Source organism: Egretta garzetta, unplaced genomic scaffold (assembly GCF_000687185.1).
Source record: "Egretta garzetta isolate BGI_Z169 unplaced genomic scaffold, ASM68718v1 scaffold557, whole genome shotgun sequence".
Taxonomy (NCBI): Eukaryota; Metazoa; Chordata; class Aves; order Pelecaniformes; family Ardeidae; genus Egretta; species Egretta garzetta.
Window position 1 is genome coordinate 244,469 of NW_009260264.1, and position 16,320 is coordinate 260,788.

Sequence of the window (16,320 nt, forward strand, 5' to 3'; positions counted from 1 at the left end):
TTCATGCAGTAGCTTTGCCATAAACTAACATAATTAGAATTCTTTTCCTTCTCAATTTTGTTAACTCTGAAGAACTGCAGTAGCCATAATGTTACATGTTCAAGGTAAGATACCCAGACATTTAATACTTTTAGATTTAAGCTTTCAAAAAAAAAAAAACCAAAACCAACCCAAATCCAGCCTCACTACATTCAGACTAGAATAGTACATGTCTGCTCTTCTGCTCTTAAAGAGCGTCTTCAGCAAAAGCGCTATACCTCAATCTTTACAAAGAGTTTGTGCATCGCCCATGACCTTTCTGTACCCACTTTTATCTTTTTTTTCATGTGGAGTAAAAATTAATCCCACTGTATTCCCACAGCAGCATGCTTCCAAACAAGACAGTGAAACAACTCAAAGTAGTAGACATGTCACAGTCTTTCAGCATTTAGAGTGTAAAGAAATTTCAAGAAATAACTGTTTGAAGGATTATAGCTATTACATCATGCGTCATTTCAAAATTAATAGTTATAACAGGAATTACTTCCACAGTGTCTGTGAGAAGTATCACTCATGGAGATGTAAGTCAATTCACATTTTCAGAGAGGCAGGGATCTTCAAAAGAAAGAAAGGAAGGGCAGAAGAGACAAATCCCACTGAGCCTCCAACTAAGGAATCAGCTGATTGGATCTAACCGGAATGTTGCTATTTCCACAAAGTAGCAAAGTTGAAACTGATGAGAGCAATTGTGCCATATGTAATTTTGTATTAAAAAGTAGAAAACAAACGTGTTCATTCCTGGAAGCAACTACCGAGGGATACCCCAGCCCAAGAGTGGCTAAAATTTTTTCCTCCCGGCTTTCCCGTGGCTGATAATTGCAACACCTTCTCCCAAAAGCTGGCAGATGTCTGGGAACAGCTCTGAGGAGAGTTCTGCACACAGTTTCCCACAGATTTCCTTACTCCGATGAGGAACAGGAGATAGAGCTGAGTCCTAGGGCACACGGGTGATGTTGGGTATGCTGCTCCTGAGGAGTTGCCTCTCCCCGCCCGGCTGCTCATCGCCTGACACAACCACAGCCAAGGCGCTGCAGGCGAAGTGCTAGCAAGATGCAGGCAACTGAGGAGCAATAGGTCAGTCATCTCCTATCTGTATCAAACCCATTTCCCTTCTCCATTGCCAGTTTTTTCCTAACAGTGTTTATATTATGTTGCCTAACATAGCATTGCATTGAAATGGAACTATTACCAGTTACATTTTATTTTGTGTTGAGAGTGTTTCATACTGTTAGGAGAGTCAAGATATACAAGCCAATAAGAGTCTATGTAGGTACCAATATGATTGTTTTCAGTGCCAGCTGGTACAGAAAGAAAGATTGATCAGGACAGTAGGCAGCAATACCCGCAGTTAGGGGTTAGTAAGGAATATAAATGAGCAATGTGGAAAGCTTCTTCACCAGTTCCTCGTTGCCTGGCAGTAAGGTCAGCTGATGACCTTACCGCCAGTTGACGTGACAACTTTTTAATCATAATGTAATAATAAATGAACCACTCCTAGATGTTAACATTTGTCACATCCTGCAAGACCTCAACTTCCTAATGGATCAGGACCTGCTGCCCCATCTCTTTGTGCAGCAGGCTTCTGCAGAAAGAGTCTGGAATGATAAATCACCAAATGAGAAAGGGGATAGCTTTAATGTACTCATTACAAAAAATGAAAGGCTGAAAAGCAGGCATTTGACATTGCTAATCTAGCAGGGTCCTTGAGACTATCAGTTTTTCAGTGGGTGCCAAAGTCCCAGTCTCACCCCCAGTTCAATGGAGCACAAAGGTGGTCTTCTCAGCTGTCTCTTCTCTGCTACAACTTTTAACCTCCAGTCTATTGAAGAGTTGCACAATTTTACCAGATTAATCAGCCACTAGGTACAATTTGAGATAATTTGGAATAAATATTAATTCAGTCAAGTGGCTCTTCTGAATAGGATACAACTTGTAGGCCTATCCCCACCCTAAAATAACTACAAATAATTTTTCAACATTTGCACCATATTGGCAACAAAAATAAGAACTGCCACACATCATCCCACACTGGACATTTTGATTAATTTTTTAGTCAAATTTAAACAATGTTTAGATCAAGAATATTTTAGTAGCAATTACTATTTTGGTATCATCAAATAAGCAATACACAGAACATATGGAAGTCTTGCATGCTAAGCAAACTGAACTTTCCATAACTGCAAAAAATAGCCCCAGGAGGGAGACAGCAGTAGGGCCATATGTGCTGTCCATTCCAAACACACACCCAATTCAATGAACTGGCACCAGACTTTATAAATAGAGAGAATAAATCCATGAGACAGTGAACATGCCACTTTTGTGGTTAGACACAGAAATAAATTCAAAGCAAGCAATACATTCTGCAGATTTGTAGTGTAAAACACTCTGAAAAATGACTGTCAGTGACCCATGTTTTTGCATTACCTGATCTCCCAAAGATATTCACAGACAGACCACAGGTCAGTAATTTAACCCAGCTGTTCCAGTGGTGTGGAGACATTACAGCCCCTCCTTAGAGCTGCAGTGGACATTTAGGAAGAACCAACACCCAACATGATATTGAAACAAGAATTTAGGTAATAGAAAGGATCCCTTGCCTTCTATGACAAGAGCAAGGATCACTTTTACTGGTCTTCAGTATTTTTTCTTGTAGACTCCTAACATTTGCATACACCTAGTTTCTAGCTTATGGGTCATCCAGCTAGTTCATGTACAGAAGTTAAGCATATTGGCTAAAAGCAGTTACATTGTACAGTTCCAAGCAAAAAATAAAAAGGGGGTATAGAGTAGAGGAAGGGCCATTAACAAACCAAGAGCAGTGCAGACACAAAACTTCTTCAGAACGGCATGTTTCAAAATAGCAGGGTCCACCCTCATGCATCAGGAGTCCTTCAACACGTCACCAACACAAAACCCAGCCCTGCTGCCAGTTTGGAACAGCAGACAGCAAGGCCTGGCTGTGTCAAGAGCTGGAAGCCACGACCTCGTGTGCAGAAACAGCTGCCAGCTCTTGGCACAAAGTTTTGCAGCAGGGGCTAATAACTGCACCACATAGAGAAGCAAGAGCCGCTTAGTGTGGGTTGGCAATTTCTTAGCCCAGAGCCAGCGTCTCCTGCCTCCTGCTGAGTTCCTATCCACACACTTAACCGCTAACTCTGGTAAAGAAAGCAGAATTTGGCATACGAGCTTGCAAGGCACATTGGATTTAAGCTAAAACCTTTTTCTAAGCCTCAAAAGAGGATTAAAACCAAAACTTGCGAACAGGGTATACAACCATAACTAGCAAGTATTCCCTCTTTCCACTACTTTTAGGGAACAAAGCAGAAGAAAACATTTCTCACTTGAGAGCAATAGCTTGGCAGCAAGGAAAAGGCAGTGGTTATTAGAGGCACAGGGTGGAAAAATGTGGCTGTTCATGGGTTACCCATTGCCATCTGGACCTAGGAATTAGTGAGTATGAAAGAAATGCAACCTCTTCCCATCAATAGGTTGGAGTCATTTGGCTGGCTTTAAGTGATAAAGGTGAATAAAGCTGTAATACTAAGCTCCATCACTGGTGTCTTTTAGTGGCCAGTTTGCCTATCCATAGGAACCAGACTTCAAGCTCAGCATAGATAAGGCCCAATTGCTAATTGGGTTTCAGGTGAAACCCCTTACGATTTTGCCACTGTTTCATGCAATTCATGAATTTGAGTCAATTATTTAAAGAAACTTTCACTGGAAGTCCTTTTTATCTAGGTTCCCTTAAGATACGAGCTTCTACTGCCACTGTGTGTGTGTGGGGGGGCAGTCTCCCAATATTTGAATCCATTGGCAATTTCAACCAAAAGATAACAGAATAGTAAGATCCGTGAGATAATACATTCTTACAGGTTTCAACAAAGCAGGTAGCTGAGCAGAAGACAAAGCTCCTGTTAATCTATCCCTCTTCTCTGGAAGAAAGGGACTTGAGGAACCCCAACGTTATTAGTCATCAGAGAATCCACACAGGAGGGCAATTCAATACCCAGATCCACAGGGAAAACAAGGTTCATTGGTTTTCATGCTCTTGAAACTACTTATTTCACACTTAAAATGATCTTTTAATCTCATCCTAATCTTCTTTTCAGCAGTAATTATGAATTAAATGGTCAGTGGCTAAATTGGCAACACATTTAGAGCATGTATTTCTCCAAGAGCAAAGTAAATTAAATAGCTCCTCCACGCTTGTCCAGGGCTTCAAGCTGGGATGGAGTCAGCCAGAAGACTGCAGTGATTTCGCCCCTCTCTCTCATGCCAACCCAGCTAGGTAAGCCAGCCTGTGAACCCTCCTTGGCTGAGCAAAACCACTGGTTTACAAGAGCCCTATTGTTGTGATGGCAGGCATGAAAGCTGAGATCAGCCCAAAACAGTGTGTAAGTCAGCTGCAGTCACTCCGAAGGATAAACCAAAATCCTTCCACCTCATTTATATCCCCACACAATTCAACACAAAGAAGAAGGAAAAGCAATAGTGGTAGAAAAGGTCTTAAAATGCCGCAAAAAAGATTAATATTTTCAACATCGCAGGAATTTTTCTGACATTCCTGCACTTCATGCTACCGCCAAACAGCACAGAAGTTGCTGTTTCAGAGTTACCTGCTGGTTCACCTTTTTGACCCTTACAGAAAATGTTCCATCCCCTTGTACTGCAAGTAGAGGATTTCTTGAGATAAATCATGAGGAAAGTCATCCAGGGCTGGGGGCCACGTTCCACCAGCTGCTTCTGTTTCCCATCACCGACAAACCTCTGCCCCTTCTTGTGAATTCCCACATACTGAGGATATGTTGCTAACACTGCCTTGGGAGTATTAGTCAAAAAAGGCCAGTGTTATACCTGTTGCACACAAAAATGTTTTTAAATGGTTTCTGTGTTGAAAAGCATAAAAAAACCCATGTGACTGTATAAGTGCGTTTCTTCCTACCCCCATAGGCATCCAACCTGTGGCCCAAAGAAGTCAGGAGATCACAGAAGAATATTGAATTTCAGCATGTGATGATACTGAAATGCATATGCACAGGGTGAAAGAATTAAGAGACAAATGAGAAATCTGGCATTATTTAAAGGAAGATCAGGTGATTTTGGTCTACTTACTGTCTTGGAGTGCAGAGTGAACTCCAATTACGTTGTCTGCTCCTTGGTGTGTTTCTCAATTACTTTATAAGTCATTTTGAGTCTCCAAGTGTTATACAAAAATCACCTTGTGTCTTGTGCTGGTGCCAGTCTAAGAAATGGCACAGTAGTCATTCTTTTACACTTTTATTCTTGGTAAAATCCATTGAGTATCATTACCAATAAGGAGTTAAGATAATTACATGGCAGCAGAACCATGTCGTCTCTCTAGAGATGGCCTCTGATCAAAAACATCTTTTAACTCATCACTGCCTATCAGTCTCAAAGTATAAAATACCAATCACACCACCAAAAATGTTCATAAAGACGGTTTCCTTTGGCACATTACGCATTCCAGTGAGAGCATCAGCAACCTTGCTTGCATCTGTGAACACATAATTTTCCTTGGTCCCATCTCTGAAACACCATTTGCTGTTTTGAGCTAACTGACAACATATTACCTGATTTTTTTAGACTTTCAGAGGCAACTAACTTTGAATACTGTGTGCTGCAGAAAACAGCAGCTTTACAAAACAAAGGTAGCAAATCAGGGGGGTTGGACTAGATGACTTCTAGGGGGCCCTTCCAACCCAAAACATTCTGTGGTTCTATGAAATCATCATCTCAAGAAAGAGCCGAATGAGACTTTGACACAGGTAAAGAATTCAGGACTGGGTTTTACAAAGGCAGTTAATAGCAGTTCTCGTCAGATCATCCAATGCTTGCTCTGGCTCTCATCTAAATCAATATTAAAAGAAATATGGGAGATACGAAACCTCTGCATTCCCAAGCAGCAGAATTCCTTCTTTTACTGTAGCCATCAAAAAAAAAAGTTTTTTCATCTATATGATGCTATGAATCTTTCCCCCCAGATAGTCCACCACCAAAATAGTCCCTGTAGACTTGTAGTAGTTTCCAGTTAGAAAAGTCTCCATGCCTTCCAGTGCTTTTTATTCTTGTATCAGCTAACTTAGCTGACGAATCTGATGCTAAAAAATAGCCACAGCCTTCTCTGGGTAGGACTCCTGCTGGTGCTAGCACATATGAAGAGTACCTTTGAGCGAAATTCCCAGGCATAGACAATGTGAAGAGTTGAACATCAAGTATATCTTCCACAAATCAGCTTAAAACACGAGATTCTGCTCCTGCAATGACCTCTCCAGAGAGCAGCATGATGATGTTAATTGCAGACTTGTAAAAATCCAAAGGATGAATCTTTGTGAGATTTTTCCCCCTTTTCTACATTTTGGCAGTGGCTTTATAGGCTTTCTGGAGTGGTCCTGAAGTACGTATAAACTATAAATTTACAGAGGGAAGCGTATGATATTGCCAAATGTAATTAAAGGGGATTTAAAAAAGTAAAAAACTTCATAGATTATCTTGATGTACTTTCGAAAGCATTCTCCAGTACCAGAAAAGTAAAAATCCCTTTATTTCTGACACTTCATCATAAATATTAATTCATAACTCAAAGTGATGGCAAAGTGTGCATACTTCAGGAGAAGGTGTTACTGGTTCTTAAAACCACCTTTCAGGTAAAAGCATTATCATGTTTCAGCATGTTTCTTCTCAGAAAGGCTTGCTCCAGAACTCAGAAGTGTTCTACAGGCTCATATAGATCTTTTAAAAACACAGCTTCTTCACATACACAATTGCTTTTTTGCAAAAGCAGTTTTATTACAGTAGTCACCTCCACTCCGACAGTTTGCTGGTCAGATCCACTTCTGATGCACTTTAGTGTGCTGAGATGAAAGCTAAAATGATGGATCAAGAAAAACATGTTTTTTCTGAAATCAAGGGAAGATTTCTATGAAATGAAGAGCAGTACAATGAATGCCGATGGAGGGCAAGTAACATTATTTTTATAATTCACTTCTATATTTTGTATCAAGATATGCTGCATTTTCTGATTCAAATTACAGGCCTGTTTATGCAATGTGAATTTCTGTAGGTGCTTTTTACATGTTGAAATTAAAAATTCAGTGTGTCCATCATATGTACTATTTTCATTAGGACTTCTGGTTCAAAGATCTTACTGTACAAAATTTTGTTCCTGGTCTTAATTATCACATGCTTAAGAGGTCTGTACACAGTACCTGCAAAACCACAGAGGTTTCCCCAATGTATTTATGATGGTGGTTTTCCTTTTTTTTTTTTTGCCCATGCAACCGCCAGACCCAGAAGTGAGCTGTTCTGCGGGGGCAAACACTAGGAGGATATGAACACATGTCCTTGAAACAGGACAAAAAGGGGAGCATCACCTGGGAACAACTGTCACAAGTTGTGGCACATGCAAACATCAAAGCCATCCAATTTACCATAATCAGCTAACTAGAAAGAGCTCAGGCCTGGAAGAACATAGAAAAATATGGATATGGGCAAAGTGAGCAGATACGCAAGGACAAAATTAAAAGTTATTTAATGTTACTGGAGCCTCTTTAAACTCCTGCACCTTTGGTCTAATTCCTACACCTTCAGGTTTCCCCGATTCCCCCCTTAGTCACAGTCTCAAATGGCTTCACGAGTGACGCTCCCCACACCACAGCCCCTCCACAGCTTTCGTTACTGGTGCAGGTCTGCACTCTGGTCCCAGAGTACAGTTCCTCCAGGGCCTGTGACCTGCACTGCAGTGCTTTGTGCTGTATGAAAACCTGGGTGGAAATGCAATGGCCACTTCCTTACCTGACCCCCTGTTCTTCGAGCCCGTAAGGGAGCGTGGCTGGGCATACTTGACAGATGTGCTCCTGGCCACCTGAGCCTCTTTGAGATGTTTCCGTTATGGATATATTTTTCCTACTCACTACCTTTTCATGTGTACCTGCATTCATCAAAGTGTATGTTGAAGCTGACACCAGTAGAACGGATTTTGTGGAATCTCTAGCTTTTTGCATCAATTTGGCCTGGTACAGCCTCTACAAATGCCTTATCTGTCACAACTGGAGACCTCGCTTGCTCCAGCAGTACCTGATTCTCAGAGCAGAGACAGAACGAAACCACTGACTGATAGATGGTACAGAGCACAGAGCAGCAAGCTCTCTTCCCCAGTTCTGTTTGGTCCTTTTCCTTTCCACCTACCAGAGGCCTTACGTGCCTTATGAGGACGCTTCGTGTCTCTGTTAGAGATGTAAGGTCAGGATGCACGTTTCAAATGCAATTCCACGACAATCACGTTTTAGCTGCTAGTTTTCAACTGCTCGTCAACTGGTGCTCCTCTCCCTCTCTAGCCAGTCACATGGTGGCGTTATGCCCCCTGTCAAAAACATCGTCTTGATAGTTATGTAAAAAAAATCCTCAGACTTTCAATAAATTGTAACACCCACGAAAAAGCAGCTCATCACATATTTATTGCTGTCACATCATAACAGAAACTCTTGTAGTCTTTTTTTTTTTTAAAGCAAAAAAAATCTCTGAAAAATGATTCTTCAGCCTTTCCTGTTCAGTGCTGCAGTAAAGGACAGGACAAATATAGGAAGATACTAAAGATGAAACACCACCGCATACCCTTAGAGTAATTATAAATCCATTTTTACATAACTTGCTATAAAATTTAAATGAAACTATGTAAATTTTAAAACTCTACTACTAAGCAAAAGTCAAGTATTTTTAAATAACACCTACATTTTTAAAAATTGCTTTCTGTCAGCTGGATATGTGGCAGATTTGGCAACAGAAGTTTCTTAGGTTGAACGTAAAAATGGAAGTTATCATTTGTGGCCTTTTATTGTTGAGAAAACATGTAACTTTATTTTGAAGAATTTACTGTATTTTTGAACAATTGATCTTCGAAAACTAAGAGAAAGCAACACAAAAGTTCTCTTCAGCAACATACTGCAGAATAATTTTTCAATATCCACTTGGATATTCTTTGAAGTACAGACTTTCTAGGTATCTGCTTTCTTAAATGTGTTCACAGTACATCTATAAATTGTATGAATGGATCAGTACACAAGCGTCTCCTATCCCAATGACAACCCAAACTTGGTAGCATACACTCGTATGAAATAAACTGCTGTTTATTATTTCTGTTACTGTAAATAAAAGGAATAGTTTCCAGTCCTTTTGTCCTAATGATAAAAACACTGTGCCAACAATAAAAATCAGTTAAAGAACCAAAATTAAGCCTCCTTTCTCTACAAAAGCCATTTAGCAAGATATGCTATTGCAGTATAGCAAAAGCTAAACCAGTTACACCTTCACTACACATCATACAGTTCACGAAGCACTTAAACGCAGAAGGCCACATCAAAGCATTCTATTGATTCTTCTATAAAGCAACTAGATTGACTAGATCTAGAGGAAAGGGAAAAGTGGAGTCAAGACAAACATACCTATGAATAAAAAAAATAGACCTGACCAATTTATTGGTTAACTTAGAATTAAAAAATAGGATGCTCCTGAAGAGTCTACTGGACAACCTGCAGTAACTCTGTTCAGATTTTTCATAAAGCTAAACAAATACCAATTCCAGCCTGAATTTGGTCCCACTTATTCAAGGTCTTTATCTGTTACCTGATCCATTATCAAATTTCTGTTGCTTATGTACATTCAAGACTATGATCAAGGCAGTATCTATTAGAGATTGCAGTCCTCTCACTGTAAGATATATTTTCCAAGTCTTTCATTCTTATGACTCTTTATCCCCTTCTCTACTTTTCTGATCTTTCTGGAATTGCTGAACTACACGCACATGACTAAATGTGCCAATACCAAATAAAAGGGAAACACACTACCTCGTATACATTTTTTTAAAAAATGTTCTCTGACCCACAAAACTTCTGTGCTAGTTTTAGAATTAAAAACATATTTTAGGTTTCCTACCCATGAGGCCTACTGAAATCCTTTTCATAGAGGCCTTTCTACAAGAGAGCTTCTTGTCCTCCTCCTCTTCTCTGACCAGTCCTCTGAAGTCCAACTTCTTTGTATAGATGTATTATTTCACACTTTGCTTGTATGAAAACATATGGCACAACAAACTATAGCAGAAGAAACTCAAGACCCCGATTTTGAAACTATGAAGACGGTAAGTCATCAATACTTTGCCTTCTTAAATATACAAAGCACTTGTATATACACATACACGCACATGTTGAGAAGTACACATTAGTATTTATCTAAGCATTACAGATAATTTCCTCTTTACATATGTAAGAATGCTTTAGCAAATAGTAGTAAACCACAAGATTCTTGGTGCACTCTTCTCTAGTGTTATGGCTTCTAACTTTTGTTACATACTACAGTCAAAACCCAGTCATCTCCTGTATTAAGAGGGCTGGGAATATTCTTTTCACAGTCTACATAGGCGAGCTCCTCTCCAGCGCTGCATCCCCTTTCAAAAACATCAATATATTAAAGTGAAAAGCCAACAACTACGAAACAAAACTTAAGCTAAGAAAACAAAACTTTACTCTGAGTAAAGCCCCAGTGCTTCTTTCTCAAATTCTGGGCACTGAAGAGGTTGCCTAGAGAGGTTGTGGTGTCTCCATCCTTGGGAGATACTCAAAAGCCATAAGCCATCTGGCCATGGTCCTGTGCAGTCTGCTCTAGGTGACCCTGCTTGAGCAGGGCAATTGGACAAGATGACCTCCAGAGGTCCCTTCCAACCTCAACCCTTCTGCGATTCCACACTGCTTTTGTTCGTAAAGCTGATTTTTCCCAGCATCTAAAAAGATTAAGTTTGGGGATTAATAAACCAAGAAACAACTTACTGCAATTATTCACATGCAAAATCAAGTGTTTATTTACTATTTACAAGTATAAATACATTAATGCTACAAGAACTCTGACATGTTCTTTATTATCATGGCACCTTAGATAATGATAACATATTATGGAAGTAAGACGCCTTAGTTTTACTAGGCACCTGTGCAGTCATTGCTGAAGTTCAAGCAAAATGGCACAAGTCGTGATACTTTTCCATAGTTGATAAATCTTTAATACTAAAAGCAACTGTACATTGGAGTTGTATATTTTTGGTCAGATACAGGGTTTTATTTTTTATCAAAGGATTAGTAGCTTTATTTGGTCACAAGTCATAACGGCCTTCTCACTTCAATATTTTATAGCATCAACAACTTCGGGCTTTGCAGAGAACTTTTCCTTCCCCACCCTCCCCAAAGTCAACTGGGGAGTCATCGCCAGCAGACACTGTCGATAATCTGAATTCCATCACTTCAGTTGCAAGACAACCTTCAAAAAGGAGAAAAGGAATGAGATTAAAGCTGGATGAGACCAAAACTTAAGCAGTCTATGAAATACAGCTTTTTGCTTTCTGTTACAGTATGATACGCAACTGTATAAACATGTCTTTCCTCTGGAAAATACACCATCCCACTCTCACCTTTTACTCTTTTACAACCTCACACAACTATCACTTCCAATAACGTTCTTTAGTATTTACTGCACACAAACCACTCCTCAGCTCCCTACAATCAAAAAACAGAATGGTAATTTCCAGGTCCAGTGGGATTCCTTCCACACAAGGCAGAACCGAGGGACTATTTCCAGAGTGAATTCCTCCTTGCATGCACATAAAACTAAGGAGATGACAACATCCCACAGCTTCCATACAAACCTTCTAGCAGAACAAAAGGCATGTGGAGGCTGAAGTCTGTCAGAAGAATCTTTGTTGCATAGTGTAGAGTTCACGACAAGCTACTACTTTTGTTTAGTTTTGGAGGAAAAAATCCAGGGGAAAGGAAGCTGTTCAGGGCGCCCATTTCATGAGAACACCACCTGTACTGGACTAATCTTACTGGAAACTGCGTAGTTATTCAGAGGTCTCACATCAGCCTCATTAAAGCAACTAGCAGACATAGTCTTAATATTTTGAATTACAAAATACACTAACAGTGCTATTATAACTCAGCATTTAACTCTGTGAGCTATAAAGCCGTTATTTTCAGTTGTTATATACTGACAAAAGATTTTTTTTTCAATGTTGGTCTACAGATTCCAGCTATAGCATCATAACGTTAAATAAAACATCTAAAGAAATGCCTTACTTGCTAAATGTTATGAAGCAACTAGAAGTAGCTAACTTCTAAAACACGTTCACATCCATCCTGCAAGATGTCAGAGAGTTTGAACCAAACAGCTTTCCCGTATGCATTCCCAGCCACTGACACTTTGTGAAGCTGCAGGAACACTGGAGTTCTCTCTCATCTTCCAAAATCAGCTCTCACCTGATGCTTTGCCATTCTATTTGCTTCTCCTCCTATTCTCACAAGACTTTTTAATAGTGCTCTTAACAGACTATTACACTTACCAGGATTCTAATTACTTTTTAAAAAAAATTCTAGTCTAAACCATGCTAAAAAAATCCCTGAAGTCTATCCAAGATAGTCTGCCTTATGTAAGGCTTTCTGTAATTCTACAGCCATTTTGCCAATGAATGATTTACTTTGGGTTTTCAGCAAGTTACCCAGAACAAACAATTTCAGTTAAAATAAACTCAGTACATGAGAAGTCAGGAACAAAAGATGGTACCGGTAAAAGCTACCTTATTAGCGGCTTCCAATGCATTTATTAGGTTCTGCAACTCTTCCTTATTCATCTCTATAGACACTGGTTTAATTTCACCATTTTCTCTCACATCCAAATCAAGATTGAGAAGTGGCATTTGCAGCATGGAGATCTTATCACTGGAGAGAGCAAGCTATGCAGATGGATGAAACAGCAACAACAGAGTGTAAGGTGGAGCAATTAAGTTTTTAGTCTTGCATAGCATCATGTCTGCACTTTATATTGAATGTGTACTACCAGAACAAACATCAATGTGACAAAATTAACTTCTCACAAGTTGCTTCTGCAGTTTTTGGTTTTGTTCCTGCCCCCTGTTGGGATTTTTGTTTGTTTGTCAATACCAACAATACACTGAAATACTAAAATCCCTCTTTGTAGCAATACATTTGTCAAAAGAATTTGTTAAAATTGCTGGGCTGCTACATTTTTGTATTCTAGGTGAAAAGGATGCATTTGCTCATGGCTCTTGAAGAGTGAAGTATATGAATTCTGAAGTCACCATATTCAATAAGAACGATCTTACAGACAGGAGAAAGAGGAGACCTTTGTGCATTTTTCAAGTCTCTCTACAGCTGATCAAACACTGTCGGATATCCTATTTGACAATCACTGATGGAAAGGATCACGCACCAACTGTGCTTTCTTTTTTGTTTACTATTACACTCCCTCTAGTATAAATATGGCTTTTAAAAGATACTAAAATCAAAGATTAGTTGATAATACTATAAGTCAGCATTGTACACACCTATCTTATTTATTTAGAGCATAGAATGTGGTACAGCAGAGAGACTATGTCCTTGGTAGGACTCAACTATGGTAAGCTAAAAAAAAAATAATTATAACTAGCTCAAGAAAAAAAAAAAGTGGTTTAAAGCAAAATGAACACAATAGTTCAAACATGTGCCAGAAATTTGTATCACAAAACAGAAAGAAACTCAAAAAAATCCTCCAGAAGAAAAAGTTAAAAGAAACCATATGCAAATGACAAGAGTTCACATAAGTCCAGTTTAGATTTTTGTCAGCAGTAAATGCAGTTAGCCAGAGATCATCCCCAGTAACAGTTCAGCTGAAGCACATGACAATGCCATATTCGCTCTCGCAAAATCTTGTCTATTGCTGGCATTGCTCTTTGATTTCCAAAGCTGTTTGCTGCACAAATTATTTAACGCTTGTTGAAATGGAAAAACATTTAACAGCTCTACGAATCTGTTTAACAGCTCCCATGGACTAACTAAACATCATTACTTACGCTGTTTCTATTTTAAGTCTTTGATAGAGCTTAATTTAAAGCAGCTGTGTCTTTGTAACCCCAAAGCACCATCCAACTTTAGGCAACACAGTTATCATTGGCTTATTATCAAAATAAGTCTAAAGATAAATGATTTCAAACTAATTATTAAATAGTTGTTTATTGCTAAAAATTTGAAAGTCAGGGAAACACATCCTGAATCAGTGTACTACTCTTAAAATTAAGTAAATGTTTCTTCCTCCTTTGAGTAAAAATACTGTCTATTCAGGCCTCAAAGTCATGACAGCATCCAAAACTTTTGGGTGTTCCTGAATAACACTCAGTCTCCCTTTAGGAAAGAGATAGGTATTGCAGCCTTAAATGAAAGGAGAGGGGAAAAAAAAAGAATAATATTTTTACTTTTACAGTTTATACAAATTTCTGGCAAGTCTTTGATGTGTTATCATGAATGTGCTTTTCTGATACCTACAAAAACTGGAGAATGATGCTCCAGAATGAGCAGGCCTAATGGGACTGTATCAATAGTTATTTCTGTGTCATGGAACACCTCTTTCAAACAATATCACAGCAACACTCTCACCTTTAACTGCCAGTCAAAATCCTGCAGCTGGGCAGAAGAGATAGCATTTACTCTTTCCACTAGCGCATTCCTGATTTCTTCCTTCCTGCCTTTTAGACATTTTGTGATTGCTTCTTGATAGTTTGAATTTAACTCATTTATCTGCTGAGCAGCCTACAAAAATAAAAATAAAAACTGTGATTGCTTAAACTACGAACCACAGAAATAACATGTACCACCTGCGATAGCTCTGTAGATATCCAAGCTTCTACCCAGATAGCTGTTACACTAGACTCCATAGTCTCATCTTTCTTATACAGCCCTCAGTGGCTGCTCTCTGTGTTTGATAGCTAGAGTCAGTATTTACCACAACAATGCATTAAAAAAAATTTTATTGTAATTTAAACTAAAAGAGACCAGAGAATGGAGGTTTTACTGGCCTTCTTAGATGCCACCCTAAGACCAAACAAGCAAAAAAAAATTACACACATGAACAACACAGGTTTAGCTCTGAAAGTTTATGAACATCAGAGTGGTGACAAAATACCTTAGCTTAGCTGAAACAGACATACTGATGTACAGACCTTCCTATGCCTACACGAGTATCTTTCTTTGACCTAGCTAGTAGCAGGTAGTAAAAATGCGAGCAATGGGCAAAAGATGAGAATTGACATTTCTGATAACGGAGTAAGTTTTTGCAAAGTTTATACATATTGGAATGTCCCGAATTATAGTCCCTGTCCCACATGGTCCTCCATTCATAGTCCAGATTTTTTTGAGTTACACACAGTCAATATTTTAAAACACTTCAGTGCAGTAGTAATGAATAAAGCCAAACAAGAGTGCGAATTTTTTTTATTCCTAACGAACAGTAATGACAGGTTACTTATTTTAAGGAAAGCAGACTAAATTTGGAGGTACTTAAGATATCAATTTAAGTGACTGAATTAATTTATTAAGTCCTTTAACAAGTATTATCCAGTTCTATTAAAAAAAAAAAAAATCGGCATCCAATTTCACTTTTTCTTTTAAAAGTCTTTGCAGTGTATGCCTAAATGCTGCTAACCTTCTACCTATTTAGGCTACACTATAAAAATACTTAATACTAAATAAACTACAAGGCTAATCACTCCAATATGATCTCTCAAAGTCAAGCATATCAGTCATGAACCCTTACCTCTTCATCAGATATGTTTTTGCCAACTGCAGTTTTGAAATATGTTCTTGTTTCTTCCAAAACCTCCATCCACTCCGACAAGCTCCAAATACTGCCATAATCCTGGTATCGAGGATATGCACGGCCACATATGCCATCAACTACATTATGAAGGAACTGAAACAATGTGATACATAGCTTAAGAACACAATTCCATTGCAGTTAACCTACATCAGATACGAGATTGATCAGGCAATTCAGTTACCACCCCTCCCTTCACTGGTTACTGTCTCAACGCTTCCTCTGAGTGCAGCCCACGCGCAGCTCCAAAAAGTCATAAAGAGGTAGTCCCCAAATATGAACTGTCCTCCCCTCTCGTTGGCAAGGTCTGGCCAAGGAAACCGCAACGTGATTCAGATTCACCTTGGACTCGCATTTGGACTTAACAGTTTTGTGCACGACTATAACATACTGCCGAGCAGCAGAGCGGCCACACCGAAGGGCACCTCAGTCACCCCTGTGCTCGGGTTGTCAGGATGCAACGCACAACTCAAAGTGCTGATCTCCGAGCCTGGGCCTGTGGATCCCTCCAGTCTCCCACTGTCCTCTAGCACCGAGGCTCTTCTGTGCGCCTGCCTTCTTGGCCTGCTGTAGTAGTTCTTCCTC

General features: G+C 39.3%; 1 protein-coding gene across 1 annotated transcript in view; it reads right to left on the reverse strand.

Moving 5' to 3' along the window:
• Nucleotides 1-10,879: 10,879 nt before the first annotated feature.
• Nucleotides 10,880-16,320, reverse strand: part of COMMD8 (COMM domain containing 8) — a 6,692-nt gene continuing 1,251 nt past the window's right edge. Inside the window, exons 2-6 of the mRNA XM_035897688.1 lie at nt 16,078-16,160; nt 15,676-15,831; nt 14,520-14,672; nt 12,668-12,823; nt 10,880-11,355 (exon numbers count right to left, since the gene is read on the reverse strand). Coding sequence (XP_035753581.1) covers nt 11,335-11,355; nt 12,668-12,823; nt 14,520-14,672; nt 15,676-15,831; nt 16,078-16,160 — 569 coding nt within the window. The 3' untranslated portion in view covers nt 10,880-11,334. The remainder of the gene's footprint in view (nt 11,356-12,667; nt 12,824-14,519; nt 14,673-15,675; nt 15,832-16,077; nt 16,161-16,320) is intronic.